We start from the raw sequence: 28,000 nt of genomic DNA, 5'->3' as shown, positions 1-28,000 counted from the left end.
CTGTAAATAAACACGGACCTCTCCTCACGCCGCAGGCCCCCCAGCGCAGACGCCCCGGGACAGAAGCCCATCCCAGGCCGCAGGATCATCAAGACCGCGGTCCGACGGCGGAAATGACCCTCACCTCACGGACTCGCTCCTCACCTCTCAGACTCGCTCCTCACCTCTCAGACTCGCTGCTCCTCACCTCTCAGACTCACTGCTCCTCACCTCTCAGACTCACTCCTCACCTCTCGGACTCGCTCCTCACCTCTCAGACTCACTGCTCCTCACCTCTCAGACTCACTCCTCACCTCTCAGACTCGCTCCTCACCTCTCAGACTCACTGCTCCTCACCTCTCAGACTCGCTCCTCACCTCTCGGACTCGCTCCTCACCTCTCAGACTCGCTCTTCACCGCTCAGACTCGCTGCTCCTCACCTCTCAGACTCACTCCTCACCTCTCAGACTCGCTGCTCCTCACCTCTCAGACTCGCTGCTCCTCACCTCTCAGGGGGGGATTGAGTGGGGCGCCATAAAAAGGCCCGAAGGCTCATCCCAGGGATTTTGTTTGAATCTGCAGTGAAAATAAATCTGTTCCACTCCCTGCGATTTCTCTCTGAACCGCGCGGCCCAGTATTCCGTACAGCGTGCGTTGGGTTCTGACGTCGCTTTTTTACAATTTACGGCGGAGTTCCCCGATTGCTGTCATTTGCGTCTGAATGACGTGGGTTTGAGGAGAAGGTCTTTGAAAAAGGACGGCCACGGCGAGAGAGCGGAAAGAGCCCAGAGTGAGCATTGGCCCTGTGAAAACGACGCGTCTGCTGCCCTTCTGGCATTAGCGACGGCAAACGGGTCACAAGGCCGTCGCCTGAGATCAGTTCTGCACTTAAAAACAGCTTGCCGGGCTGATTGCTCCGTCACCATTTACGTTACTGCAGGCAAAAGCCACCGCTGCTTATCCCACTACTACAGCGAGATTTTGATGATTCTTCATTATAATGCTAATCCTTTCCAACAGTGTCCAGGAAGCGCACAGCGTCTTAATTTAAGGGTTAGTTGTGAGTCCTCGATTGGCTAGAGAGTGCGCAGCCCCTTGAATAAGGTCTAAACTGGATGCTGATTGAAAGTAAATCGCAAAAAGCCAGAGGACACAGAGGCTGCCTCCAGGACTGGGGGTTTTGACGCCCATGCACAAACAGGGAAAAAGAAACCGCAAAACCCTCTGCAATCTCATCAGCCAGTGGAATGTGTCCTGTGTGAATTAAACCCAATAGAAGAAGCCCATAGACTAACCAGGAAATCACATTCACATCAAAGCTCTCAGTGATGTGTGTTTTATGAGCTGTTGGAACTCCTCTCTCTCTCTCTCTCTCTCCACTCCCTGATCTGTTCAGCCTGGCCTCAGTCCAGCACCACACCCCCTGCAGCTGTGAGCAGAACCAGGAAGTCACTCCCCCTCTCTCTGTTGCGCAGTTTCAGAGAAACAAAGCTTAACTCTGTCTCTGTCAGTGTTAGCAGTAAAATGGCTGAAGGTGGAGGTTTACTGGATCAGGACCAGTTCAGCTGTGCGATCTGTCTGGATCTACTGAAGGATCCGGTGACTATTCCCTGTGGACACAGTTTTTGCATGGGCTGTATTAAGGGCTGCTGGGATCAGGATGATCATACTGGTGTCTACAGCTGTCCCCAGTGCAGACAGACCTTCATTCCAAGGCCTGTTCTGAACAAAAACAACATGCTGGCTGAAGTGGTGGAGAAACTAAAGAAGACAGGACTCCAAGCTGCTCCTCCTGCTCACTGTTACGCTGGACCTGGAGACGTGGTGTGTGATTTCTGCACTGGGAGAAAGCTGAAAGCTGTGAAGTCCTGTCTGGTGTGTCTGGCCTCTTACTGCGAAACTCACCTCCAGCCTCACTATGAATTTCCTGCGTTAAAGAAGCACAAACTGGTCAAAGCCACTGGAAACCTGCAGGAGAAGATCTGCTCTCATCATGACAAACTGCTGGAGGTTTACTGTCGTACTGATCAGCAGTGTATCTGTTATCTGTGTACGATGGATGAACACAGAGGCCATGATACAGTCTCAGCTGCAGCAGAAAAGACTGAGAAACAGGTAAGCAATGGAGCTTGTAAACATGACACTCATGCTTTGTTACAATAAAGGCAGAATTCATTTTAGCTTATAACTACGGTATGTAAAATTAAGACCTGTCATGTTATTGAATTTATACATACATATATATATATATATATTAAGTAAAGTTGAATACATTTGAAAAAATAATTTTAAAAGGCAGTGATTTCCAGGTCTGAAGTCTACAGTGATGAAGCAGTAAGAGCAGGAAGTGACCCCAAGTCAGCTCTCTGTGACAGCTCTGTTCACACCCCTCACCCCCCTATTCACTGCCTGAATGGGAATCAACATGGCTGGAGCAGCTAGTTCACTCACACAGTGTAGAAGCTTTACATAAAAGACCAGTTCACTTTGACATACCGATCTGCAGAATTTCAAATAAGATGGTGCTTATTTATTATATTTAGTGTTAAACATAGTGATATTATTTAACAAATGTGAATGCATTGTACTATAATATAATTGAAAAAATACTTGATCAACAGAAGCAGCTGGGGGTGACACAGATTAAATTCCAGCAGAGAATCCAGAAGAGAGAGAAGGAGCTGCAGGATCTGAGACAGGCTGTGCAGTCACTCAAGGTGGGTACTGACCAGAGGAGAAGCAACAGCTGGCTGCTGGAAGAGCCATTTCAGGGCTCAGTCAGGGCTCTCCTCCAGTCAGCCAATGAGGAGTCCAGTGTTGGGTCACTTTCCAGCCCTGTGGGGCTCAATCCCACTAAGCCACACTGTGGGGAACAGGCTGTCTGGGGTCCCAGTAAGAGCTGAGTGAAAGGCCTAGTTAAAATGTACAGCCCCCCTCTCTCTGTGTCTCCTAACAGCGCTCTGCACAGGCAGCAGTGGAGGACAGCGAGAGGATCTTTACTGAGCTGATCTGCTCCATTGAGAGAAGACGCTCTGAGGTGAAAGAGCTGATCAGAGATCAGGAGAAGGCTGCAGTGAGTCGGACTGAAGGACTCCTGGAGCGACTGGAGCAGGAGATTGCTGAGCTGAGGAGGAGAGATGCTGAGCTGGAGCAGCTTTCACACACAGAGGATCACATCCAGTTCCTCCAGGTAACATCACTGGCTCTCTAACTGTCAGCACTATGTACATTGTACATACATGGTGTGGGGTGTTCCTCATTTAGAAAGATTCTTGTGTAGATGTCAGTAACAGATCTGAGTTGAGACTGTTCTCTGTTTGTCTGTCTGTCTGTCCGTCTGTCTACAGAGCTGTCAGTCTCTCTGTGTCCCTCCTGGACCTGAAGACTTGCCCAGCATCACTGTCAGTCCACACATCTCTTTTGAGGCTGTGAGAAAATCTGTCTCTGAACTAAAAGAGCAACTGGAGGATTTCTGCAAGGTGGAACTGGTCAAAATTTCTGAATCAGGTTGTTAAAATTTTAACCCTTAACCAATGATACATTGGAGCAAATATATGGAGTATAATATATATGTTAATATCAAATCCATGTTGACATCATCCTTAAATCTTCCCTGATAATATATATATATTTATTTTTTGTCCTTTTCTCTCACTCTGTCTCTGCAGTAAAGAAGTCCATACTGTACAGCCCCGGACCAGAGAGGATTTCTTACAGTGTGAGTGCTCGCTCTCAGCTGAAACACACACACACACACACACACACACACACTAGTCTGCTTGCCATTCTACATCTTGCAAGTGGGGGGTGGGGGGGGGAGAAGCTAAATCCAAATTTTATTTGAGGAAAATATGTCCTGGGATTTTCCAGAGCCATCAAACAGAAAATTCAAAATCAAATTTGTGACTGCCTGGATGGCAATATACACATATATATATATTTTTAGGACTTTTTTTAGGACTTTAGATTGCAGCTGGATTCAAACCGCCAATGTCACTGAGCCCCATGAGCTCATGTATCGTCCTCTACGAGCTACACCCCAAGTAACGCACCCCGTAAAGTGCACATATTTACAATTTTCTGCAATGAATTTCCTGCCAAAGCTCTACTGCCGTGGCCAGGATAAAAAAACAGGGCCGTCAGACTGACCTTAGTGTCCTGACGGACGGTGGGTTTATGGGAAACTGCAAACCACCACTGCAGATTTGGTCATTAAAGGTACTGGAACTGTGACAACTGAAAACAGGATTAAGCAGTAACTTAGCAGGCAGGCCAGTGTTAATTACTGAGAGCCAATAACCACTGCCTGAGCTTATTTCATTATTTATTTAAACGCACACACACACACACACACCAGCCTCTCTCTATGAGAAACAACAATATACTGTATCATAGGTAGACTTTAGATAGACCTGTCTTCATTAAATCTTAACCTTCTCCTCCATCAGATGCCTGTCAGCTCACTCTGGACCCCAACACAGCAAATCAATACCTCGGTCTGTCTGAGGGGAACAGAGAGGTGACCTGTGTGGAAGAGAGCCAGTCATATCCTGATCATCCAGAGAGATTTGAGCACTGGGCCCAAGTGCTGTGCAGAGAGGGTCTGTCTGGACGCTGTTACTGGGAGGCTGAGTGCAGTGGGGTTAATGAGGTTGATATAGCAGTGTCATATAAAGAGATCAGCAGGAAAGGGCGGATTAATAACTCTGCTCTGGGATTTAATAACAAGTCCTGGAGTTTGCTCCGCTCTTCTGGCGGTTATTTTTTCATGCACAATGCTGAGAGCACTGAAATCCCTGTCCCCCCTCCTCCAGAATAGGAGTGTACCTGGATCACAGGGCAGGAACTCTGTCCTTCTACAGCGTCTCTGACACAATGACCCTCCTGCACAGAGTCCAGACCACATTCACTCAGCCCCTCTACCCTGGGTTTTGGGTTCGGGGGGTTAGATCCTCTGTAAAACTGTGTGATCTGGGATGAGGCAGAGGGAAGATCAGATGTAATCAGAGTGAGAGAAAAACACTGCAGTGAAATACTGAGATGTAAATAAAATATTAAATTTCAGGGTCTGTTGAGGGGCTCAAACATTGGGAACATTAATTTAACAGCAGACGCAACATTTTTTAAAAGTGTTTTTTTAGAGAATTTTTTATTTGAACATCATGTAAAATAAGAAAAATAAAAACATAACTGGAAGAGACTTCAACGTCATTCCTCCAAACTCGTCCTGACATAATCGACAGTCCCAGATATTCCACTGGATTGCAGGAGGATGTGACACTAAGTGAACAGGTCCACAAACACTACTGCCCATCCAAAGAAAAAAACCTGAAAATCTGGGATCAAAAACTGAAGAGAGGTAAAGCTGGAATAAGACGGTAAATATGTGGGTTTAGAAAATAGGATCCTCTGCTTTCATTTCTGCTTCTTCCACACGGGAAATTTATAAATGCTTTGTAATGATCACACTGTTTGTAGAAAGTCATTCTGTAGTTTATGTTCAGGTGTCCTTCATACCAATGTGACGCTGGCTGGCCTTAAAATAGGATGGGTTATTGTCATGTCTTTAAGAAGCTGATTTCAGTACAGAGTAGAAGTGCTATGATTCAAATAAGTTATAAATGTATCATGTATGTTTTGTTGGGCGTTGTTCTGTAAGACTTTTCGACCTTCAATAAAAACTCCTTTACAAACCCTGCACAGTCCAGACCACATTCTCTGAGGGGAGAGAGAGAAATTTATCATTCGTTCTCAGAGTCTCTCTACCCTGGCTTTTTAGCGAGGTAAGAAACGTATGTTTTATTTTCTCCCCTCTTACTTAAATTTGTGGGACAGCTCGGTGGCAGAGGTGTGAAGAGAAATGTTTATTTTGTGGAGGGGACTAGAGGAAGGAAGAGAAGCTTAAAACAGGCACAGGGCTTGGGGGGGGGGTGGGGGAGGGCGGAATGAAAAGCAGGGCTTTGGCCTCTGTGAGTCTCCCGTCATATTCTTCCCCTCATACAGGAAGTACCTCATCTCCGCACTCTCTCATGCCGGAAGTGCCTCACCTCTGCACCCTCTCATACAGGAAGTACCTCACCTCCGCACCCCCTCATACAGGAAGTACCTCACCTCCGCACCCTCTCATACAGGAAGTACCTTACCTCCGCACCCCCTCATACAGGAAGTGCCTCACCACCACACCCCCTCATACAGGAAGTGCCTCACCTCCGCACCCCCTCATACAGGAAGTGCCTCACTCCGCACCCTCTCATACAGGAAGTACCACCTACTCGGCACCCCTCATACAGAAGTGCTCACCACCAACCTCTCATACGGGAAAGACCTCACCTCCACGCCTCTACAGGAAGTGCTCACCTCCGCACCCTCTCATACAGAATGCCTCCCTCCGCCCCTCTCATAAGGATGCCTCCCACGCTCCCCTCAGCCGAGTGCGTAGGTAAGACCGAGACGTGCTAATGTGTTCGTGCCGCACCAGAACACGGCCGCCATCTTCAGTCTCACACCGGAGACCGCACAGGACCGTTTACACTCTTCCTGCTGCTCAGGAGGGTCATAAGCGCTCCCACGCCCGCCTGTCCTATTGCTACTTCGTCTTCTTGTCCTGCTCGGTATCCCTAAAGGCTGCTTCATACTTTCCGCATTCTGCGTCCGCGGACAGCTGCGGGCTTGTACCGGTCGCGCGGACGAGCGCGCGTTTCCACTCATACTACAGCTGAGGGTCCGCGTTCCACGCATTTCCCGAACAAGCATCCATTTTGTTATTCGCGTGGTCACAGATTTTGGGCTGCGCGCGGACGCTCGCGGACGTGGGCGGATGACGACATTCACGTCACGCGGACCTAAGCGGACCCTCGCGGACACGCGGACGCGGAAAGCATGAAGCGGCCTGAAGAACAACGGCGTGCGGCTCTTGCAGTGACACAGTTTCACCACCAGAGGGACCAAAGCAGCTGCAGCCGCTGAGCACGCCGGGGCCCCATTGGCTCCAGTTTTAATGGTTCTGCTCGGGAGGGGAGGAACTGGACAGGACACAGCGAGCCTTTCCACAGAGCTCAGCTCTGTATTGGTAACCGTCATCAAATGGTTTCATTTTAAATTGTAGAATGGTGTAAATGTTTTAGAAACTTTTGAGAGGTTTTCTTCCTTAAAAAACAAATAAATTCAATTTAATTCATGCTGTTGTTATTGATGTCATATCCCTGCATTACATTGCATTTTATTTGGCAGACACTTTTATCCAAAGCAACGTGCAATAAGTGAATACCGGGGAGTTGATAGAACAAATTGAGAACACAGGTCTGATAAGGTGCAATTCTCATGAAGTCAGTTATCCATAGTCGCAAACATCAAGTCTAGTTTGCACAGTAAATATAGGCCAAGTCAGTAAAGTTATGGCAAGTCATAAACTAGAGGTGAGGCATGATTACAAGAGACATGTTAAAGAGCCACATCAAGACGAACATATAAGTTCAACACACAATTGCTAGATGAAGATGCAAGTGCAACATGAAAGTGCTAGAAGAATCCAGATACAAACGATACTTGAGCGATTCTGGATTGGGGGGCAAACCTGCGAAGAAGTAGTGTCAGAGTTGGCCAAGGGAGAGTCTGAAGAGATGTGTGTTCAGACCGTGGCGTCCTCTTAGCCTGCCCTGTTCACAGTAGCACTCCCGGAGGACAGTCAGCGATATTCGCCGCACTGGGCCCAGGACCGTCCCGCGGCTGCACTGGGCCCAGGAGCGTCCCGCGGCTGCACTGGGCCCAGGAGCGTCCCCCTGCTGCACTGGGCCCAGGACCGTCCCGCGGCTGCACTGGGTCCAGGCACATCCCGCGGCTGCAGTGGCTGCTCCCATGTAGAGTCTTGTGCCATTGTTAGGCTGGTCTAACTAATCTCTCTCTCCGTCTCCGTATTTTCGAACAGCACGCTAAAGAGCGCATCAACAGAGAGTCTGACTGAGAACGAACGCCTGAATCAGTCCAGACTGAGAGCTGTGAGCAGCCGTGCAGTGAGAGAGACTGAGTGTTTTACGAGCTGCTGAAAGTCTGCTCTCTCTCTACACTCCCTGATCTGCTCAGCCTGGCCTGACTCCAACACCACACCTCCTGCTGCTGTGGGCTGAACCAGGAAGTCATTCCCACTCTATCTGTCACGCAGTTTCAGGGAAACGAAAACTTAACTCAGTCTCTGTCAGTGTGAGCAGTAAAATGGCTGAAGGTGGAGGTTTACTGGATCAGGACCAGTTGAGCTGTGCAATCTGTCTGGATCTACTGAAGGATCCGGTGACTATTTCCTGTGGACACAGTTTCTGTTTGGGCTGTATTAAGGACTGCTGGGATCAGGATGATCATACTGGTGTCTACAGCTGTCCCCAGTGCAGAGAGACTTTCGCCCCAAGGCCTGTTTTAAGAAAAAGCACTATGCTGGCTGAAGTGGTGGAGAAACTGAAGAAGACAGGACTCCAAGCTGCTCCTCCTGCTCACTGTTACGCTGGACCTGGAGACGTGGCGTGTGATTTCTGCACTGGGAGAAAGCTGAAAGCCGTCAAGTCCTGTCTTGCTTGTCTGGCCTCTTACTGTGAAACTCACCTCCAACCTCACTATGAATCTCCTGCCTTTAAGAAGCACAAACTGGTGGAAGCCACTGGAAACCTGCAGGAGAAGATCTGCTCTCATCATGACAAACTGCTGGAGGTTTACTGTCGTACTGATCAGCAGTGTATCTGTTATCTGTGTACGATGGATGAACACAGAGGCCATGATACAGTCTCAGCTGCAGCAGAAAAGACTGAGAAACAGGTAAGCACTGGAGCTCATAAACATGACACTCATGCTTTGTTACAGTAAAGGCAGAAATCATTTTAGATTATAACTACGGTATGTAAAATTAAGACCTGTTATGTTATTGAATATATATATATATATATATATATATAAAGTAAAGTTGAATACATTTGAAAAAATAATTTTAAAAGGCAGTGATTTCAGGTCTGAAGTCCACGTGATAAAGCAATAAGAGCAGGAAGTGAACCCAAGTCAGCTCTCTGTGACAGCTCTGTTCACACCCCTCACCCCCCTATTCACTCCCTGAATGGGAATCAACATGGCTGGAGCAGCTAGTTCACTCACACAGTGTAGAAGCTTTACATAAAAGACCAGTTCACTTTTACAAACTGATCTGCAGAATTTCAAATAAGATGACGCTTATTTATTATATTTAGTGTTAAACATAGTGATATTATTTAACAAATGTGAATGCATTGTACTATAATATAATTGAAAAAAATACTTGATCAACAGAAGCAGTTGGGGGCGATACAGAGTAAATTCCAGCAGAGAATTCAAGAGAGAGAGAAGGAGCTGCAGGACCTGAGACAGACTGTGCAGTCAATCAAGGTGGGTACTGACCAGAGGAGAAGACATCAGCTGGCTACTGGAACAGCGATTTCAGGGATCAGTCAGGGCTCTCCTCCAGTCAGCCAGTGAGGAGCTCAGTGTTGGGCCACTTTCCAGCCCTGTGGGACTCAATCCCACTGAGTCACACTGTGGGGAACAGGCTGTTTGGGGTCCCAGTAAGAGCTGAGTGAAAGGCCTAGTTAAAATGTACAGCCCTCCTCTCTCTGTGTCTCCTAACAGCGCTCTGCGCAGGCAGCAATGGAGGACAGTGAGAGGATCTTTACTGAGCTGATCCGCTCCATTGAGAGAAGGCGCTCTGAGGTGAAAGAGCTGATCAGAGATCAGGAGAAGGCTGCAGTGAGTCGGACTGAAGGACTCCTGGAGCGACTGGAGCAGGAGATTGCTGAGCTGAGGAGGAGAGACGCTGAGCTGGAGCAGCTTTCACACACAGAGGATCACATCCATTTCCTCCAGGTAACATCACTGGCTCTCTGACAGTCTGCACTATGTACATTGTACATACATGGTGAGGGGTGTTCCTCATTTAGAAAGATCTGTTACTGACATCTACACAAGAATCTGAGTTGAGACTGTTCTCTGTCTGTCTGTCCGTCTGTCTACAGAGCTGTCAGTCTCTCTGTGTCCCTCCTGGACCTGAAGACTTGCCCAGCATCACTGTCAGTCCACACATCTCTTTTGAGGCTGTGAGAAAATCTGTTTCTGAACTAAAAGAGCAACTGGAGGACTTCTGCAAGGTGGAACTGGTCAAAATTTCTGAATCAGGTTGTTAAAAATTTTAACCCTTAACCAATGATACATTGGAGCAAATATATGGAGTATAATATTCTAAATCCATGTGTCGACATCATCCTTAAATCTCCCCCTGCATATATATATATTTATTTTTTTGTCCTTTTCTCTCACTCTGTTCCTGCAGTGAAAGAAGTCCATGCTGTAGAGCCCAGGACCAGAGAGGATTTCTTACAGTGTGAGTGCTCGCTCTGAATCTCTCATCTGAGACACACACACACACACACACACACTAGTCTGCTTGCCATTCTACATCTTGCAAGTGGGGGGTGGGGGGGGGAGAAGCTAAATCCAAATTTTATTTGAGGAAAATATGTCCTGGGATTTTCCAGAGCCATCAAACAGAAAATTCAAAATCAAATTTGTGACTGCCTGGATGGCAATATGCACATATATATTTTTTTTAGGACTTTAGATTGCAGCTGGATTCAAACCGCCAATGTCACTGAGCCCCATGAGCTCATGTATCGTCCTCTACGAGCTACACCCCAAGTAACGCACCCCGTAAAGTGCACATATTTACAATTTTCTGCCATGAATTTCCTGCCAAAGCTCTACTGCCGTGGCCAGGATAAAAAAACAGGGCCGTCAGACTGACCTTAGTGTCCTGATGGACGGTGGGTTTATGGGAAACTGCAAACCACCACTGCAGATTTGGTCATTAAAGGTACTGGAACTGTGACAACTGAAAACAGGGTTAAGCAGTAACTTAGCAGGCAGGCCAGTGTTAATTACTGAGAGCCTATAACCACTGCCTGAGCTTATTTCATTATTTATTTAAACACACACACACACACACCAGCCTCTCTCTATGAGAAACAATAATATACTGTATCATAGGTAGACTTTAGATAGACCTGTCCTCATATTAAATCTTAACCTTCTCTTCCATCAGATTCCTGTCGGCTCACTCTGGACCCCAACACAGCGCATAAATACCTCCGTCTGTCTGAGGGGAACAGAAAGGTGACCCGTGTGAGAACGATCCAGTCATATTCTGATCATCCAGAGAGATTTGAGTTCTGGGCCCAAGTGCTGTGCAGAGAGGGTCTGTCTCGCCGCTGTTACTGGGAGGCTGAGTGGAGTGGGGATTATGGGGTTTCTATAGCAGTGTCATATAAAGAGATCAGCAGGACAGGGCAGATTAAGGACTGTGTTCTGGGTAATAACAAGTCCTGGAGTTTGTGCGGCTCCCCCTCCCGTTACTCTTTCCTGCACAATAATGAGGCACTGAAATCCCTGTTCCCCCCTCCTCCAGAATAGGAGTGTACCTGGATCACAGGGCAGGAACTCTGTCCTTCTACAGCGTCTCTGATACAATGACCCTCCTGCACAGAGTCCAGACCACATTCACTCAGCCCCTCTATCCTGCGTTTTGGGTTTTCGGAGTTAGATCCTCTGTAAAACTGTGTGATCTGGGATGAGGCAGAGGGAAGATCAGATGTAATCAGTGAGAGAAAAACACTGCAGTGAAATACTGAGATGTAAATAAAATATTAAATTTCAGGGTCTGTTGAGGGGCTCAAACATTGGGAACATTAATTTAACAGCAGGCGCAACATTTTTTAAAAGTGTTTTTTTAGAGAATTTTTTATTTGAACATCATATAAAATAAGAAAAATAAAAACTGAAGAGAGGTAAAGATGGAATAAGACGGTAAATATAGTGGGTTTAGAAAATAGGATCCTCTGCTTTCATTTCTGCTTCTTCCACATGGGAATTTTATGAATGCTTTGTAATGATCACACTGTTTGTAGAAAGTCCTTCTGTAGTTTATGTTCAGGTGTCCTTCATACCAATGTGACGCTGGCTGGCCTTAAAATAGGATGGGTTATTGTCATGTCTTTAAGAAGCTGATTTCAGTACAGAGTATAAGTGCTGTGATTCAAATAAGTTATAAATGTATCATGTATGTTTTGTTGGGCGTTGTTCTGTAAGACTTTTCGACCTTCAATAAAAACTCCTTTACAAACCCTACAAAAACTACTGCTGAGGGTCCGCGTTCCACGCATTTCCCGATCCACACTCCATTCCAGTTGGTGGCGGTAATGCACCATAACATCGTTTGCCAACCGCCATAAAAAAAATTAATGTGGGTAATGGCGGATCTCCTCACACAGCCTCTCTTCAAAACAAGCATCCATTTTGTTATCATGTGCAGTCGGCGCGCTTGCTATTCGTCCAGTCCGCGTGGTCACAGATTTTGGGCTGCGCGCGGACGCTCGCGGACGACGACATTCACGTCACGCGGACCTAAGCGGACCCTCGCGGACACGCGGACGCGGAAAGCATGAAGCGGCCTGAAGAACAACGGCGTGCGGCTCTTGCAGTGACACAGTTTCACCACCAGAGGGACCGAAGCAGCTGCAGCCGCTGAGCACGCCGGGGCCCCATTGGCTCCAGTTTTAATGGTTTAATGGTTTAATGGTTAATGGGAGGAACTGGACAGGACACAGCGAGCCTTTTCACAGAGCTCAGCTCTTTATTGGTAACCGTCACAAACATCATCATCATCATCGTCGTCTTCATCAGCAGCCAAGGCAGGGGGGCGGAGTCAGGGCGAAGCGCTCATATTTTATTGAAAGCAGCGACATCCACACTCTGGACCTGAAAGGGAGAGGATGATGATGGTGCATGTGAGACTGCTGTTCTGCGCAGTGAGAGGATTTAATCCCCGCCCCCCCCTTTCACCCGCAGACTGTAGAAGACTCCACCCCCTGCAGTTCTACCCCACACCCCCCCCCCCCCCAAGCTGAAGGCGTTAGGTAACACTGCAGAAACAAGAGAGGCAAGTGAATATTTGTTCTGTGTTGACTCTCAGCAGTCTTAAAAGGCTTACAAACATGCTGAAATGATAATAAACTGCATACGTGAAGCAGTAAGACACACAACTGCTGACTGAAATAAAGCTGGCCACCAGCTCACTGACACCACTCCACTGTCCCGTCCATCTTCAGCTCGGGTTAGTCCTACAGCTCTCCCAACACAGGCACACACACACACACACACAGACAGACATGCACGCAAGCGTGCACACACACAGACATGCACGCAAGCGCGCGCGCACACACACACACACACAGACATGCACGCAAGCGCGCAAACACACACACACACACAGACATGCACGCAAGCGCACAGGCACACACACACACACACACAGACATGCACGCAAGCGCACAGGCACACACACACACACAGACATGCACGCAAGCGCACACACACACACACAGACATGCACGCAAGCACACACACACCCTCACTGCATATCTGTACCACTCTCTGAAAGCCTGTAAGCCACGAGTGGCCAGCAGGTGGAGCTGTTACTCACGTAGTCGTCGAACTTGGTGATCTCCTCCTCCAGCATGTCCGTCCCCACCTTGTCGTCCTCCACCACGCACTGGATCTGCAGCTTCTTGATGCCGTAGCCCACTGGGACAAGCTTGGAGGAGCCCCAGAGCAGGCCGTCCGCCTGGACAGAGCGCACACACTCCTCCAGCTTCACCATGTCCGTCTCATCGTCCCACTGGGGGGGGGGGGGGGGGGAGGGAGGGGAGGGAGAGAGAGAGGGAGGGAGAGAGAGAGAGAGAGGGAGAGAGAGAGAGAGGGAGAGAGACAGAGGGAGAATGTACATGTATGTCCCCACAAGGCTGTGTGTGTACATTCGTGCGTGCATGTCTCCGTGTGTGTACACATCTGTGTGTGCATGTCTGTGTGTGTACATCTGTGTGTGCATGTCTGTGTGTGTACATCTGTGTGTGCATGTCTGTGTGTCTCCGTGTGTGCGTGTGTGTGTGTGTGTATGCGTGCGTGTGCGTATGCGTGTGCACGTGTGCGTACTGGTTTGACGTCCAGCAGGATGGAGGACTTGGCGATGAGGGCGGGCTTCTTGGCCTTCTTTTCAGCGTACGCTTTCAACCGCTCCTCGCGAATTCTCTCCGCCTCCTCGTCCTCTTCATCGCTGCCAAACAGGTCCAGATCATCGTCATCTTCCTCCTCCACCGGGGCGCGGACCTTTGGCTGCTGGACAGGGGCAGTCTGAGGGCGGGGCAGAGATTACACCTGTCAATCATCAGTGATAAACACACACAAGCACACACACCCTGTGGGGACATACAGTTCTAAAAGGTCAATGAGGCCGGCCCATACAGCTGGACACAGCCAATGAGGCCGGTCCATACAGCAGGACACAGCCAATGAGGCCGGTCCATACAGCAGGACACAGCCAATGAGGCCGGTCCATACAGCTGGACACAGCCAATGAGGCCGGTCCATACAGCAGGACACAGCCAATGAGGACGCTCCATACAGCAGGACACAGCCAATGAGGCCGGTCCATACAGCAGGACACAGCCAATGAGGATGCTCCATATAGCAGGCCCCTCCCTACCCTGGTGCAGCTGGGAGCTGCTGTTGAAGCCGGTGCTGGAGATGCTGTCGGCCTCTTCTCCAGAAGCGCTACTCTGGACTCCAACTTAGAGAGAGCTGAGCGCAGGTCCTCCACCACTGAGAGAGAGAGAGAGAGAGAATTTTTGTATACACACGCAAAGAAACACACACACAGACACACTCACGCACACACACACTTACTCACGCACGCACGCACGCACATACACTCACGCACGCACGCACATACACTCACGCACACACACACACTTACTCACTCATGCACATACACTCACGCACACATACACACACACCTTTGTGCAGGCTCTGGTTCTCCAGTTCCAGGCTTCTCATGCGTGTGATGAGCTCGCCCTGGTCCCCGGCTCCACACGCCACACCCTGCACCACACATGGGGGGTCAAAGGTCAAAGGTCAGTCACTGGGATGAAAGGGCGAATTAAGAGAGGAGCACACAGCAGAGAAACATGCAGGGCTGGGAAGCACCACAGGATAACACCAACACCACCAAACACCACCAACAACACCAGCACCAACACCAACACCACCAGCACCAGCACCACCACCATGCTCAGCAGCAACTCCAGGAGCACCAAAACTCAAAGGCTCTAAATGCCACTCATTCCTGAATGATCCATTTACCAGCTATATAAGATCACCCCTATTTTACACCCGACAGGCCACACAGTACTACAGGAGAGCCAGTGACTATTTTACACTCGACAGGCCACACGCAGTACTACAGGACAGCCAGTGACTATTTTACACCCGACAGGCCACACGCAGTACTACAGGACAGCCAGTGAATATTTTACACCCTACAGGCCACACGCAGTACTACAGGACAGCCAGTGAATATTTTACACCCTACAGACCACACACAGTACTACAGGAGAGCCAGCGACTATTCTACACCCTACATGCCACACGCAGTACTACAGGACAGCCAGTGATTATTTTACACCCTATAGACCACAAATAGTACAACAGGAGAATCAGTGACCATATTACATCCTACAGGCCACACACAGTACTTCAGGAGAGAGCTAGCACCAACTGTGAGGTGTTTCCCTGACAACTGATAACCATGTTATCACAGCCAAGGTGGTTATTCCAAGATCATACCTTATTCATGCTGGGCAGCACAAGCATTTAGTACAGTCAGTAGAATCTAATGTATAGTCACACTTGCAAAAAGCGTTTAAAAGGGGGGAAAAAAAAAAAAAAAACCACACAGAGATGGAGAGCAGATGTCAGTAAGATGGCCCCGTGTCTGGTGCTTCCCCGGGCCATATCCACACTCCGCTCTTCTCCAATCTGCGTCAAACACTTCTGAGGCATTCCCCTTCCGAACCGCAACGCAACGGACTGCACGCACTCGCACCGCACACTGCTGAAAACAGGCACGTTCGTCACCGCAAGCCACAATGCGACTGGTCAATGAGGGGGCGGGGCTACGGTACAGAACATGCACCACACTGGGGAGGTGAGCTAGAGGTTTGGGGCTGAGGGGAAGGGGGGGGGGACTTACAGGCTGGGAACGCCGATTTTGGGGGGTGCGGGAACGCCCTCTTCCAGTCTGTAGAGATGTCTTCATCTGGGGGTGTGGGTGGGGCATGGGCGGGGCAGGGGGGGTGAAGGAAGCAGAGTTGAATGATGGGGAAAAAGCCAAAGGGAGCAGAAGGAACCAAAGTGCGGCTTTGGGAAAGACTGAAAGGCTTCTGCTCACTTTTGGGGGACGAGTTTTAATGCAACACCACCTGATCTTCCACGGAAAGGAAACACATATGAACTTGTGCAAGTATACTTAGACACTCACACACGCACACGCACGCACACGCACGTACATACGTACGTACGTGCACACACACGCATACACCCCGTTTTTGTTGCAGATTCCCTACTAAAACACCAAAACTATTTCTGCACCAGTACAAGGTTACACAGTCCCTACTAAAACACCAAAACTATTTCTGTACCAATACAAGGTTACACAGTCCCTACTAAAACACCAAAACTATTTCTGTACCAATACAAGGTTACACAGTCCCTACTAAAACCCCTTGATTCACACGCTGGTACTCAAACCCAGGAGCTCCTGCACTGACCGGGCTTGAAATACACAGGAAAAAAACTTCAACTCTTTATCTGGCATGTAAAAATTTAAATAGCTGAGAATGTCCAATTAAAAATGGCTTTAACCAACTAAGACGTGCAATCATACGAAAGAAAACAGGATTTAAAAAGAAAACTGCTAGCAGTGTTGGGGGAGTTGGGTTGAACCAATGCTACCAGTGTTGGGGGAGTTGGGTTAAACCAATGGTAACAGTGATGGGGGAGTTGGGTTAAACCAATGGTAACAGTGTTGGTGGAGTTGGACTGAACCAATGCTAGCAGTGTTGGGGGAGTTGGACTGAACCAATGCTAGCATTATTACAGACAGACAGAGACAGACAGTTGGACGGCAAGGTCAGGCCAAGCTGAACGGGTCCGGCGTTCCCGCAGGAAACGCTTGGAATCAGAGCGTCGCGCCGAAGCCCACATCCCTCGAGACCACCGGCCGATTCGATCAAATCGAGGACAGAGACGCAAAGCAAGCCATGGCTGCAGCCCCCAGAAGCTATACCCAGGCACGGGGGTGATTAGAAGAGGGGCGATAAGTTTCCGTGTGTAACGATTCTTCAATCAACTAACAATAACGATTCTTCAATCAACTGACGATAACGATTATTCAATCAACTAACAATAACGATTCTTCAATCAACTAACGATAACGATTCTTCAATCAACTGACGATAACGATTATTCAATCAACTAACAATAACGATTCTTCAATCAACTAACGATAACGATTCTTCTATCAACTAACGATAACGATTATTCAATCAACTAACGATAACGATTATTCAATCAACTGTTCAATGTTAATGTTACCATTAGCATAAAAATCACTGTCTTAATGTCACACGATCAATGTTATTACTACGCGTATATATATATATTTTTTTTATGTACTTCTATTCATCAGATTCTGCATGTTTGTGCTCATTAAGATGGGGTTTGGTGACGGATCCACCACGCGAGCGTCTTCCTGACCATTCCTGTTCATGAAGGCGCTCGGTATGAGAGAAAACAACACTGACCAGCTGAAGAACAACAGCCATAAGCGTTAAGACACGCGCACATAAGCATCCTGTGTCTCAGACACGGGCCCTGAACACCAGCGGCTACGAGCTCGCTACGGCGCCGGTTACGATGCCTCGCGTTAAGGCGCTCGTTAAGGTGCTCGTTAAGGCGCTCGTTAAGGCTGCGACCCGCCTAATCACAAGTGCCTAGAAATACTGACAGGTGGTGTTGCACAAGCCTTTATTCACAATTAAAATTAATAAACATAGTAATATTATATATATATATATATAATATATATTTAATTTATATTATTAATTTATATAATTATATTACAGGCATTTACAACGCTCTATGACGACTTCACAACTACATAGCATTTAATTGTACCCATTAGACACTGATATATACTGAAGCAATGGCAGGTTAAGTCCTGCCAAGGTACAGCCAGTGTCTTCACGAATAGAACACCTTCGTTACAAGCAGTTCACCACTGTGACAATCCACTATCCATATATATAAGCAAGGAAACTCCATTAAGGGGAAATGGAATATTCAGTCGGCGATGAGAAGAGGAAGAGGAGGAGGAGGAGGAGGTTCTGAATTATGAGCGTGAATATGGAGGGGCAGGACGCACGGGGGCGGGGGGCAGCTGGGTGGGAGTGCGGTACTCACTCCTGCTAGAGATTTCTGGATATTCTGGCGAGCTCGGGCAATGTCCTGCAGTATGGTATTAGCTCCAGTCTCCTGCAGGGGACAGGGGGGCAGAGAGAGGCGGGTCAGCAGCCGCACACACACGCACACACACACGCGCACGCACACATACTCACACACACATACTCACACACACACACACTCATGCACATTCATTGCCACACACACACTCATACACATTCATACACACACTCACACACATTTATATACACGCGCGCACACACACAATCATACACACACATACTCAAACAGTGGATGCAGAAGGCAAGTTCATGGGGGGGGTGGGGCAGCAGGGGTGGGTAGGCAAGGGATGCAGAGCAGCAGCTGGCACAGTTATTATAGGATTACAACCACAGGACCAACCCCCTCCCCCCCTCCCCACACACATATATGCGAGCATGCACAAACACACACACACGGCACACACACGTATTTACGCTTAGAGACAAATTAGTCCATTGGCTCAAAATAACTCCCCACAAACCACCTGCAATGAATGGTTGGTTGAAAGGACAGACCCCACAAACCACCTGCAATGAATGGTTGGTTGAAAGGACAGACCCCACAAACCACCTGCAATGAATGGTTGGTTGAAAGGACAGACCCCACAAAATACCTGCAATGAATGGTTGGTTGAAAGGACAGACCCCACAAACCACCTGAAATGAAGAGTCACTATTCCACACAATCCACCCACGGAACGCACTCACAACACCACCTGCACACCTGATTTAACTTTCCTTTAGTCTTCAAAACTTCAGAAATCCTATTAATGTGACATTAGCACATGGAATAAAGATCTTAAAGGATAACAGAGGTAATCTTAATATTTTCAGTATCGTCAACGTCCCACGAAAAGACCAAAATTGATGATGTTTCTGTCCAACTCTGAATGATTTATCCCACAAAAATAATTATTGTCCATCCAGCCAACGCCGTTATACCTGAACTCATAGAACTAGCTGTTGCTTTGGGCAGCATAATTCACCATTATGAAGAACGTGGCCTTCCTGCTTTTTAATGAAACATTATAAAGTGAAACGATCGCTAGGGAACATGTGCAAAGCAGTTCGGCGCAGCACCAAATTACAGAATATAGTCCCCATGGAAATGGACAATTTTCTCCGTTTTGAATTTTTTTTTTTTGTAATAAACTACGCCGGCTTTCCAGGTTGAATGCTAAATGGGGCAGGAAAACGGCAAAAGGTACTGAGAGCTGGACAGAAACCATTTTGGTTTGGTACTTTGAGAGGATATTCTGATACTGAAAAAACGAAAATAACTGGTGATATCCGTTAAAATGGACAATCTCCCTGGACAACCGCAATGTCCAAAGGCAGTGCCACGGACACAACCCCAAAAAACTGGCAGAGGTCGACATTTCGTTTCCTGGGGTAGCCCCGTTCAACCTGCAGCTCTGGTGCAGTTAGACCTCCGGGCCTCTAGGCGGCGCTACCTGCGAAGGCTGTGCGGGGCCATTCATTCTCTCGTAGAAGCGACACTCCGCCTCATCGAAGCGGAGCTTGTCGAACCAGATTTTCTCCTGAGCCAGGAATTCCGCAGTCATCGTGCTGCAGGGAAGAGAGAGAAAGGGGTGTGTGTAAAAAATAAATAAATAAATACTTTTTAATTTTTTTAATTTTATTTTTTTAAACAAAACCAAATGGCCCATTTCTGAATCCAAATGCGCTGCGCAGCACCAGCGACTCTGGCCTCTGGCCTTTAAACAGCAGGCCCCGTGACACCCTACGCTAACCCCGCTCCATCCCGGGAGCGCTTTCCCCTCATAACTACCCCGCTCCATCCCGGGAGCGCTTTCCCCTCATAACTACCCCGCTCCATCCCGGGAGCGCTTTCCTCAAACCGCTCCATCCGGAGCGTGCGATGGGGGAAAAGTCCCGACCGCCCAGCTCAAACCGACCGCACCACACCCACCCCAAGACGAGCCAATCAGCCGTGCTGACATCACACCCACCCCGAGACGAGCCAATCAGCCGTGCTGACATCACACCCACCCCGGACGGCCAATCAGCCGTGCTGACATCACACCCACCCCGAGAGCGGCCAATCGCCGAGCTGAATCACACCCACCCCGAGACGAGCCAATCAGCCGTGCTGACATCACACCCACCCCGAGACGAGCCAATCAGCCGTGCTGACATCACACCCACCCCAAGACGAGCCAATCAGCCGTGCTGACATCACACCCACCCCGAGACGAGCCAATCAGCCGTGCTGACATCACACCCACCCCGAGACGAGCCAATCAGCTGTGCTGACATCACAGCAGGCCGAGGCACAGGCCACAGGCAGGCCAGGCTCCAGGACCCAGGGGTCTGCAGCAGTGGTTCTCAAACTCAGTCCTGGGGGACCCCTGTGTATGCTGGTTTCCATTCCAACCTCAGCAGCAATCCCAGAACTTTTTACAAGCCGTTCATTTTTCTTAATGAGGTGCTCCTCATGTTTTAGACCTGGGGTCCCCAGTCTTATCCAGAATGGGCTGTTGATCCTACTAATCAATCACTAGAGTCGTTGCTAAGCACCTTGATTAGTACAATCAGGATCAGGTGTGTGCACCCACACTGGCCCCTTCTGGAACCCCAGCTCTAAAACACGAAAAGCACCTCATTAAGAAAAATTAAAAGCTTGCTAAAATTCTGGGATTGCAGTTGAGGTTGGAATGGAAGCCAGCACAAACAGAGGTCCCCCAGGACCGAGTTTGAGAACCACCGGGCTACAGGTCCGTTTCACAGCACGATCTACAGCAAGACACCAGTTTATAACAAACTACAGCACGTTTACAAGCACGAAATACATCAACAGCACCAAATCTCCTGCTGTCTTCGTGTGTGTGTGTTCCTACACCTAATCTCCCACTGTATCCCATGTGGGTGTGTGTGTCCCTACACCAAATCTCCCACTGCCTGCAAAGTGCACTGCCCCTATTTTTTATCCTCACTGTATGTGTTAAAACCTGTCCATCTGTAAAACGCACAAGGGCTGAGTAACTACATTATCCAGTTCCCAGCGACCACAGGGACAGTGAAAGCCCACGCCCATTTCCTGGCTAAGCAATCTCAAAAACATTCAGATGAAGATGACCGTGAAATTCATGTCCCCGTCTAGAGCAGAAACCCAATTCACACGCATTACATTCAAACCTGTATAGACTGAAAAAAACAGCATTTTTCAAACATTTGATTTATGAAGAAACAAATAAATAGATACAAAAATAATGGAATGCACATGCACAAAAAATAAATAAACAAACAAATAAATAAATAAATAAATAAATAAATAAACAAATAAATAATTTACAATGACTTAAAGCCATATTCAAATGCATTAGGGAGGTTTCCCCTTGAGGGATAACAGACATTCCAATTTTGGAGTGTGAACCCACACCAGCACGGCGCGTACATTTTCCTGACACACTCACTCTCTCGCTAACAAACGCACATGCTGAACCGCGCTGGACCTTCTAACACCACGCCTGTGACATTTGGGACAACAACAAAAAAAAACCCAGATGAACAGAAGGATAAAAGGAAGGAAAGAACAAAAAGAAAATACAGCACTGAAAATTATACTGTACACACACACATGCAAAAAAATAAAATAAATAAAAGCGGAAAAATAAATCTGGAAGTGAGCTGGACTTTTCTGACAGGAGTCGCTCTTCCCTGACGAGCCGTACTCTGGGCAAAGGATGCTGGGAGCTGGCGGGTCGCTCTCCGCTCTCCCAGCGGCCGGCAAGCAATCCATGGCCTGAGCTACCGCCACCGCAGCCGTCCCCTCCACGGCCCCCTCCATCGCCACCTCCACCTCCATCGTCACAGCAGCCGTCCCCTCCACGGCCCCCTCCATCGCCACTTCCATCGTCACCGAGCCGTCCTCCACCCATCCACGCCACCTCCACTCCATCGCCCCGTCACCGTCCGGCCTCCTTTCCCCGGGCCCGGCCCTCCGCCCTCCTCCGCCCGTTCCCGCGTCCCCGTCCCGGCTCCTCCGCGTCCCGCCCGCCGCCCCGGCCCCCGCCCTGGCCGCCCGCCGCTCGTGGAAGCGCCTCTCGGCGGCGCAGAAGCGTGGGGCCTCCAGCCACGCCCGCTCGCTGTCGGGGTGCAGGAAGCAGAGGGGGCCGTCCCGCCCCGCCCCTCCGCCGTCTCCGAGCCCGGGGCCAGGCTCCGTCCCGTCGCAGGAGGGCGTGCCGATGGGCTGGGCGGCTGTGGGTGTGTCAGTGGGCATGGCCATGAGAGTGTTGGTGGGCGTGGCCATGAGAGTGTTGGTGGGCGTGGCCGTGCCGGTGGGTGTGGCCGCGTCAGTGGGCACGGCCTTGCTTGTGGGCGTGGCCATGTCAATGGGCATGGCCTTGCTTGTGGGCGTGGACATATTAGTGGGCGTGGCCTTGCTTGTGGGCGTGGCCCTGTCGGTGGGCGGGGCCTTGCTTGTGGGCGTGGCCCTGTCGGTGGGCGGGGCCTTGTTTGTGGGCGGGGCCGGGGCCGGCGGGCAGCACAGGCTCTGGTAGTAGCTGGCCTCGGCGCGGTCGTAGCGGGGCTTCTCCGTCCACACGCCCGCCAGCAGCTCGGCCGGCAGGCCCGGCAGGCCGTTAATGGTCTGGCGGGGAGGGGGGAGGGGCTGTGGGGCGGGCGGGGTCGGGGTGAGGGACAGGTACCCCTCCTGGCGGGAGGGGGAGGCGGGGGGGCGGTCGGTGGGGTGGGCCGGGGGTCGGCTGGGGTGAGGGACAGGTACCCCTCGTCGGGGGTCCTACGGGCCCCAGGGGGAGCACCGCGGCGCGGAGTGAGGGCAAGGGAGCTGGGCGTGGCCGGAGGGGGCTGGGCCCGCTCCATGAAGCGGCGCTCGGCGGAGTCGAAGGCCGACTTGTTCACCCACACCGCCTGAACCAGGTGGTGGCAGGCCACCTGGTCTCCATGGCGACAGCCCGACGGGCGAGGCGACAGCGACCGCGGCGCAGGGGCGGGGCTTTCCTGCGGGGCCACGCCCACGCCGCCCCCGCCGCCCGCCAGCCAGGCCTGGTACGCGCTCTCGGCCCGCTCATACACGGACCGGTCGAACCACACCGACTCCTCCCGCACGCCCGTCCAGGCTCCGCCCCCGTCCCCCGCCGAGCGCGCCGAGCGCTTCCGCCGCCTCGGCCTCTTCCTGCCGCCGCCGCCGCCGTCGCCGTTCACGCTCCCGCCCTCCAGGGAGGACGACGAGGAGAAGGAGAACGACGGCACGCCCCCGTTTCCCTCCGCCGGCCCGCCCCCGGCGCACCCCTCCGCAGCCGCCTCAGTGGAACAGTCCGACTGGCCGGGCCTGTGGGGGAGCGCCGGGCCGGGCCGATCCATCGTGTGACACGGGGGATCCCTGCGAGGCTCCATCCTGAGTGTCCGGCGCAGCACAGCGAGGAAGAGGAAGAGGAAGAGGAAGAGGAAGAAAGGGGAGGGACAGCCTAGAGGGTTAGTCACACGCAGAGCAGGAACAAGTAGCAGACACAGGGTGGGGTTGATCCACAAAAAAAGGTTCACATAGCAAAAAATAAATAAATAAAAAAAAACCAGCCCTCTGCCAATACCAGCATGCTATGCATATCCCACCCACTCTCCCCCCCAAGCAAATTACAGCCCCCCCCCCCCGCAGTTTAAAGTGCAGAAATACCTGAGAGGCAGCATCTTATTCTGTATTTCATAACAGAAACGTTGTGCAATCACATTTAATGAGACCCTGTGCAATCGAATTTAAAATGGCCGTTAAACCAACAGACAGGCGCTTTTCCCAATAAAGAGGGGGGAAATTCCCTGTTGATGTGAAAGCCTGTCATTTAAAAAAATAAAGAAATTAATTTTTTAAAACCTGGAGGAGTGAGAAAGCATGTCATGTAATGGATATTCACTCAAAGTTCATTTCTGATTGGCTGCCCACTAAACAGCCACTCTGCTGATGGGTTCAAATGAAAGTGCCACTGTGGATTAAATGAGCAACACTGTCTCCAAAAGAACACCACCAAACTCTCCGGTAGTGGGGCAAGTTCCCAAGAACAAGAACTTTGTTGCACTTTCAAGATAAAGAAACCCATTCAGCATGTCGACTGGATTCAAATACAATCGCACTCACTTTCTTTGTGTGCAGTTTGTAGCGCTGTTAACATTGTGAGCAGACTGCACAGGGTCTGTGGAAACTTGCTGATAGGCTGGAGGACAGATCAATCCCACGCTGCACTTGGAGACATGCAGGTTACTGGGGAAGGCAGTGCAGCGAACATTCCAGAACACAAGCAGGATGGGGATGGAATGGATTGTGATGTCACAATGCCTCTCCTAGGAAACCACCTTTCGGGAGGGGTGAGGGGGTTCGATCACAGATTCTACCTACCAATTAAAAATATTTTTCTTTCTTTTATCAATCTTTTTAAACATAACACAATGAGAGAAATAATTCATAAAAAAAAAAAAACGTTTTTGATCCGTCATCTCTGTCCCTTATTTCTATAGCTCAGATTGGGTAATTTGGCGTGACTGGGACTGGGGGACAAAGGCTCACCTATGGTGCCCAGTTTAGGAGTCAGACATCAACCATCACTATTAAACTGTGCACTTATGTTCAAGAAAAAAAAAAGAAAAGAAAAAAAAACACCCTGTCGTTTAATAAGGGAAGAGAGAAACAGGTGCGCACAATGGGAAATCAGAACCACAGAATCGATTCAAAGGGCATGACATAACGAATGCAAACATGCAAATATCAGGGGGGGGGGGGGGAATTCAAAATAAATTTTCTATGAATAGGGAGAAATGCGTGGAAGCAAATCGCATCACGTAAAAATGCAGGCCAGAGCACGAATACACACATTTCCATTAATACACAGTCCTATATAGAATTAACAAATAAAAAATAGAAATATAAATGGGAGATCGAAACAGGTTATGGGATATTTGTGGTCCTGGGAAGACAGGGCGATCATGGGCTGCAAAATGACCTGATGGGCGGCAAACGGACCGACATCGCGGATTACTAAAAGAGGGTTGAGACAGTGCGAAGAATCCGTTTATTGGCCCGGGACTATAAGAAAGTTTCGTGCAAATAAAGCAATAACCCGGTTACTGTCCCTGCGTACCCTCTATAGTATTCACGAGATGGGAATCTGGAATCACAGAGAAATGGTACACTGCAGGAAATATAATTTTCTTAAGTCTTTTCTGTTATTTTGACCATTCTGACAGTTATTTTATCTATATATATATATATATATATATATATATATATATATATACACACACACATTTAATTCATTTAAATTTAAATTCAAATATAGCTTTAAGAAAACCATACTGATTGCAGTGTCAGGGATAAACTTTGCAACAAGTCGTTCCGTTAAACTCACCTTGCTCTGCGCGCGCAGCCAAATTACTGACCGTTATCGCTGGTGAACCTCGCCGGTTCTTTTTATCCACCGACAGCGTGAACGGAAAGACAAACGGCTGTTATAATAGTGACGTCACGTCAGCGCAAAAGACGGTGCCATACAGGCGAGGTGCCAATGAAACGCGGAATTCAGGTCAATTAACATGATGGGCAGTAATTTCTGGGCTTGCGGATCTTAAAATGACTTCTTCCCCTAAAGACTCAACTAGGTTGGATATTTGGCTGCCTGGCGTGCGGCGATGAGAATAGAGATACATATATGTATAGTTGTAAGGTAACTTGTGTCACTTCAAAATTTTCAACTGACAGTTCTAGAACCAGTTTCAAACCGAAAGTAGGCTACCTAACAAATGCCATGTGGCAAAAATCCTAGACATAAACCATACCCACTTCTCACGGCCCTGTAAATCATAACTATTTATTGCAAGTTCCTAAACCAAAAAGCTCAATTTGTTCTAGGTAACTGTTCGATGTTTCCCCCAGCACACTTGTTTAAAACGACACAGTAAAACGGGCAAATTCACCAGCAGGAATCGACAACTCAGCCATAACACCTGCTCAGCCTTTTTCCACCAAATTCACACACCATCAATGCCAGAATACTAACCACCTTCAATTGATGCAGAAACGTTTAGTGCGGCGTGCAAACGTAATCCAACATCTTAGTGTCAATAAGTAATTAAACGCTAATTAGTGAGTATGTCATAAGACAATTGTTGGCAGGCCTGGCTATTTTTAAATAGGCCTACGAAATCAAACGCCTGCCCCAAATAAACTAATAAATCAACTTTAAAATGAATGGCGCTTACAGTTGACCAGAACAACAGCGTTTACATTACCAGACAGCTAAACAAATATTATAGGCTGATTAAAGAAGACATTGCTAGTCTACGATTTATGCCCAGTAAAAATCCTTGGCTAGCGTGAGCTGTATGAAGTAGGCACCTAACTTCGCTATTAATAAAAATAAATAAATAAATAAATAAACAAACAAACAGCTACGTACATTCCAACCGCAGTGGGGGTAAAGCAATCGATCTGTATGGGCTTGTTCGTCATTCAAATGCATCACAGATGATTACGATTATTGGTCGCTAACTGGACTAGGCTGCTCAACCGGCTAACGATCTGTTGGCAGCTGAAACGTGTCATGTTGTTTAACAAAGCAATATAAGGAGAACTCAGAATTAACATCACAATCCCTATTAACGCCGAAATGATGCATCATTTCCAAAATGCGAGTCATGCCAAGTCAGATCAGCACGCCGGAGCTTGCCCGAGGAACACCCGGCAAAACGCTCTCCAGTCTCGGCCTTCCCACGTTTCACAGCAGATGGTGCGGTGCCCAATAACTATTTCATAAGTCACATATAATAGTTTCAACACCAATTTCGTTTTATAACATTTCACATGTGCGCCGATAGCCTGCGTTTTAAAGTCTCCGTAGCTGTCTTGCGTCACCGGTGGAAATTGACACATGTATTCAGTTAGCTTTAGCTACCCAGCTGGATTTTGCTCTGTGGGGTTCCGGAAGGAGACAGCCAACTATTATCAGGTAATGACCCTAAGTCGAGCCTAAACACGTTTCCACCAAGTCGTGAGTTCTGAAAACTCCACTAACAGTTACTCACTGTTCTGTATTGTATAGTTTTCTGGACCGGTACTCCACCACCTCCTGTCCTGCAGCTGTCCGAGTAACAGAAAGGGACCGGAAGTGGCAACTACGTCATTTCAATGTAACGTTATGGGCGAGAGGAGGGGAGGTGAATGAAACATTGGTCACGGCAAACGGAAGTACAGTGCTCCGAAACTGCAACTATAAAATTATGAGATATATGTATGTTAATAATTAGTTATCTGTCTGCGCAAATCAAAGCTATATCAAAGATGATACAATTCGATTCTTCTCGCACTCCCCTATCACGATCACAGGTTGGTACGTTCTCAAAACTGCACCCTCTGCGCCTGCGCGCTGTCGCAGAATCACGGGCAACCAGTGTTACCGGATCTGGGCGGGCGTTCGATTCCAAATATAGTAGAAATTTGCGATCGCTGTGAAGTATCATATTTCCCCATTGGGGTCAATCTGGGACAACAAAATTAGTGCTAAAATCCAACGTGTGTACCGGTATCTAATATTAACGTTACTTAA

The 28,000-nt window shown here is 48.8% G+C and overlaps 1 protein-coding gene, 1 long non-coding RNA gene and 3 pseudogenes across 14 annotated transcripts in view; 3 read left to right on the top strand and 2 right to left on the bottom strand.

Annotated features, from left to right (window-relative positions):
- The first annotated feature begins 66 nt into the window (after nt 1-66).
- Nucleotides 67-12,158, top strand: LOC135254215 (tripartite motif-containing protein 16-like; annotated as a pseudogene).
- LOC135254260 (uncharacterized) overlaps nt 1,243-28,000 on the bottom strand; it is a 43,400-nt gene continuing 16,642 nt past the window's right edge. Inside the window, exon 2 of the long non-coding RNA XR_010329791.1 lies at nt 1,243-1,323. This is a non-coding gene — a long non-coding RNA (uncharacterized LOC135254260). The remainder of the gene's footprint in view (nt 1,324-28,000) is intronic.
- Nucleotides 3,634-5,673, top strand: LOC135254017 (tripartite motif-containing protein 16-like; annotated as a pseudogene).
- Nucleotides 6,443-9,870, top strand: LOC135253986 (E3 ubiquitin/ISG15 ligase TRIM25-like; annotated as a pseudogene).
- Nucleotides 12,645-27,636, bottom strand: eef1db (eukaryotic translation elongation factor 1 delta b (guanine nucleotide exchange protein)). 13 transcript variants are annotated; one of them, XM_064334369.1, is made up of 10 exons: nt 22,303-22,310; nt 22,127-22,248; nt 19,886-20,000; nt 18,391-18,462; nt 16,121-16,186; nt 14,886-14,970; nt 14,576-14,691; nt 14,026-14,223; nt 13,517-13,711; nt 12,645-12,792 (listed from the first exon to the last, which is right to left on the bottom strand). In XM_064334369.1, the coding sequence occupies exons 1-10, from the start codon at nt 22,306-22,308 to the stop codon at nt 12,754-12,756; spliced, it is 1,014 nt and encodes a 337-aa protein (XP_064190439.1). In that variant the 5' UTR covers nt 22,309-22,310; the 3' UTR covers nt 12,645-12,753. The 13 variants fall into 13 exon arrangements, with proteins under 13 accessions (XP_064190439.1, XP_064190443.1, XP_064190444.1 ...); XM_064334373.1 differs by lacking the exons at nt 22,127-22,248; nt 22,303-22,310 and adding an exon at nt 27,480-27,636; XM_064334374.1 differs by lacking the exons at nt 22,127-22,248; nt 22,303-22,310 and adding an exon at nt 27,350-27,474.

Source organism: Anguilla rostrata, chromosome 4, assembly GCF_018555375.3.
Source record: "Anguilla rostrata isolate EN2019 chromosome 4, ASM1855537v3, whole genome shotgun sequence".
Taxonomy (NCBI): domain Eukaryota; kingdom Metazoa; phylum Chordata; class Actinopteri; order Anguilliformes; family Anguillidae; genus Anguilla; species Anguilla rostrata.
The sequence above is the reverse complement of the archived record's forward strand: the minus strand, read 5'-3'. Positions and strand labels throughout refer to the sequence as shown.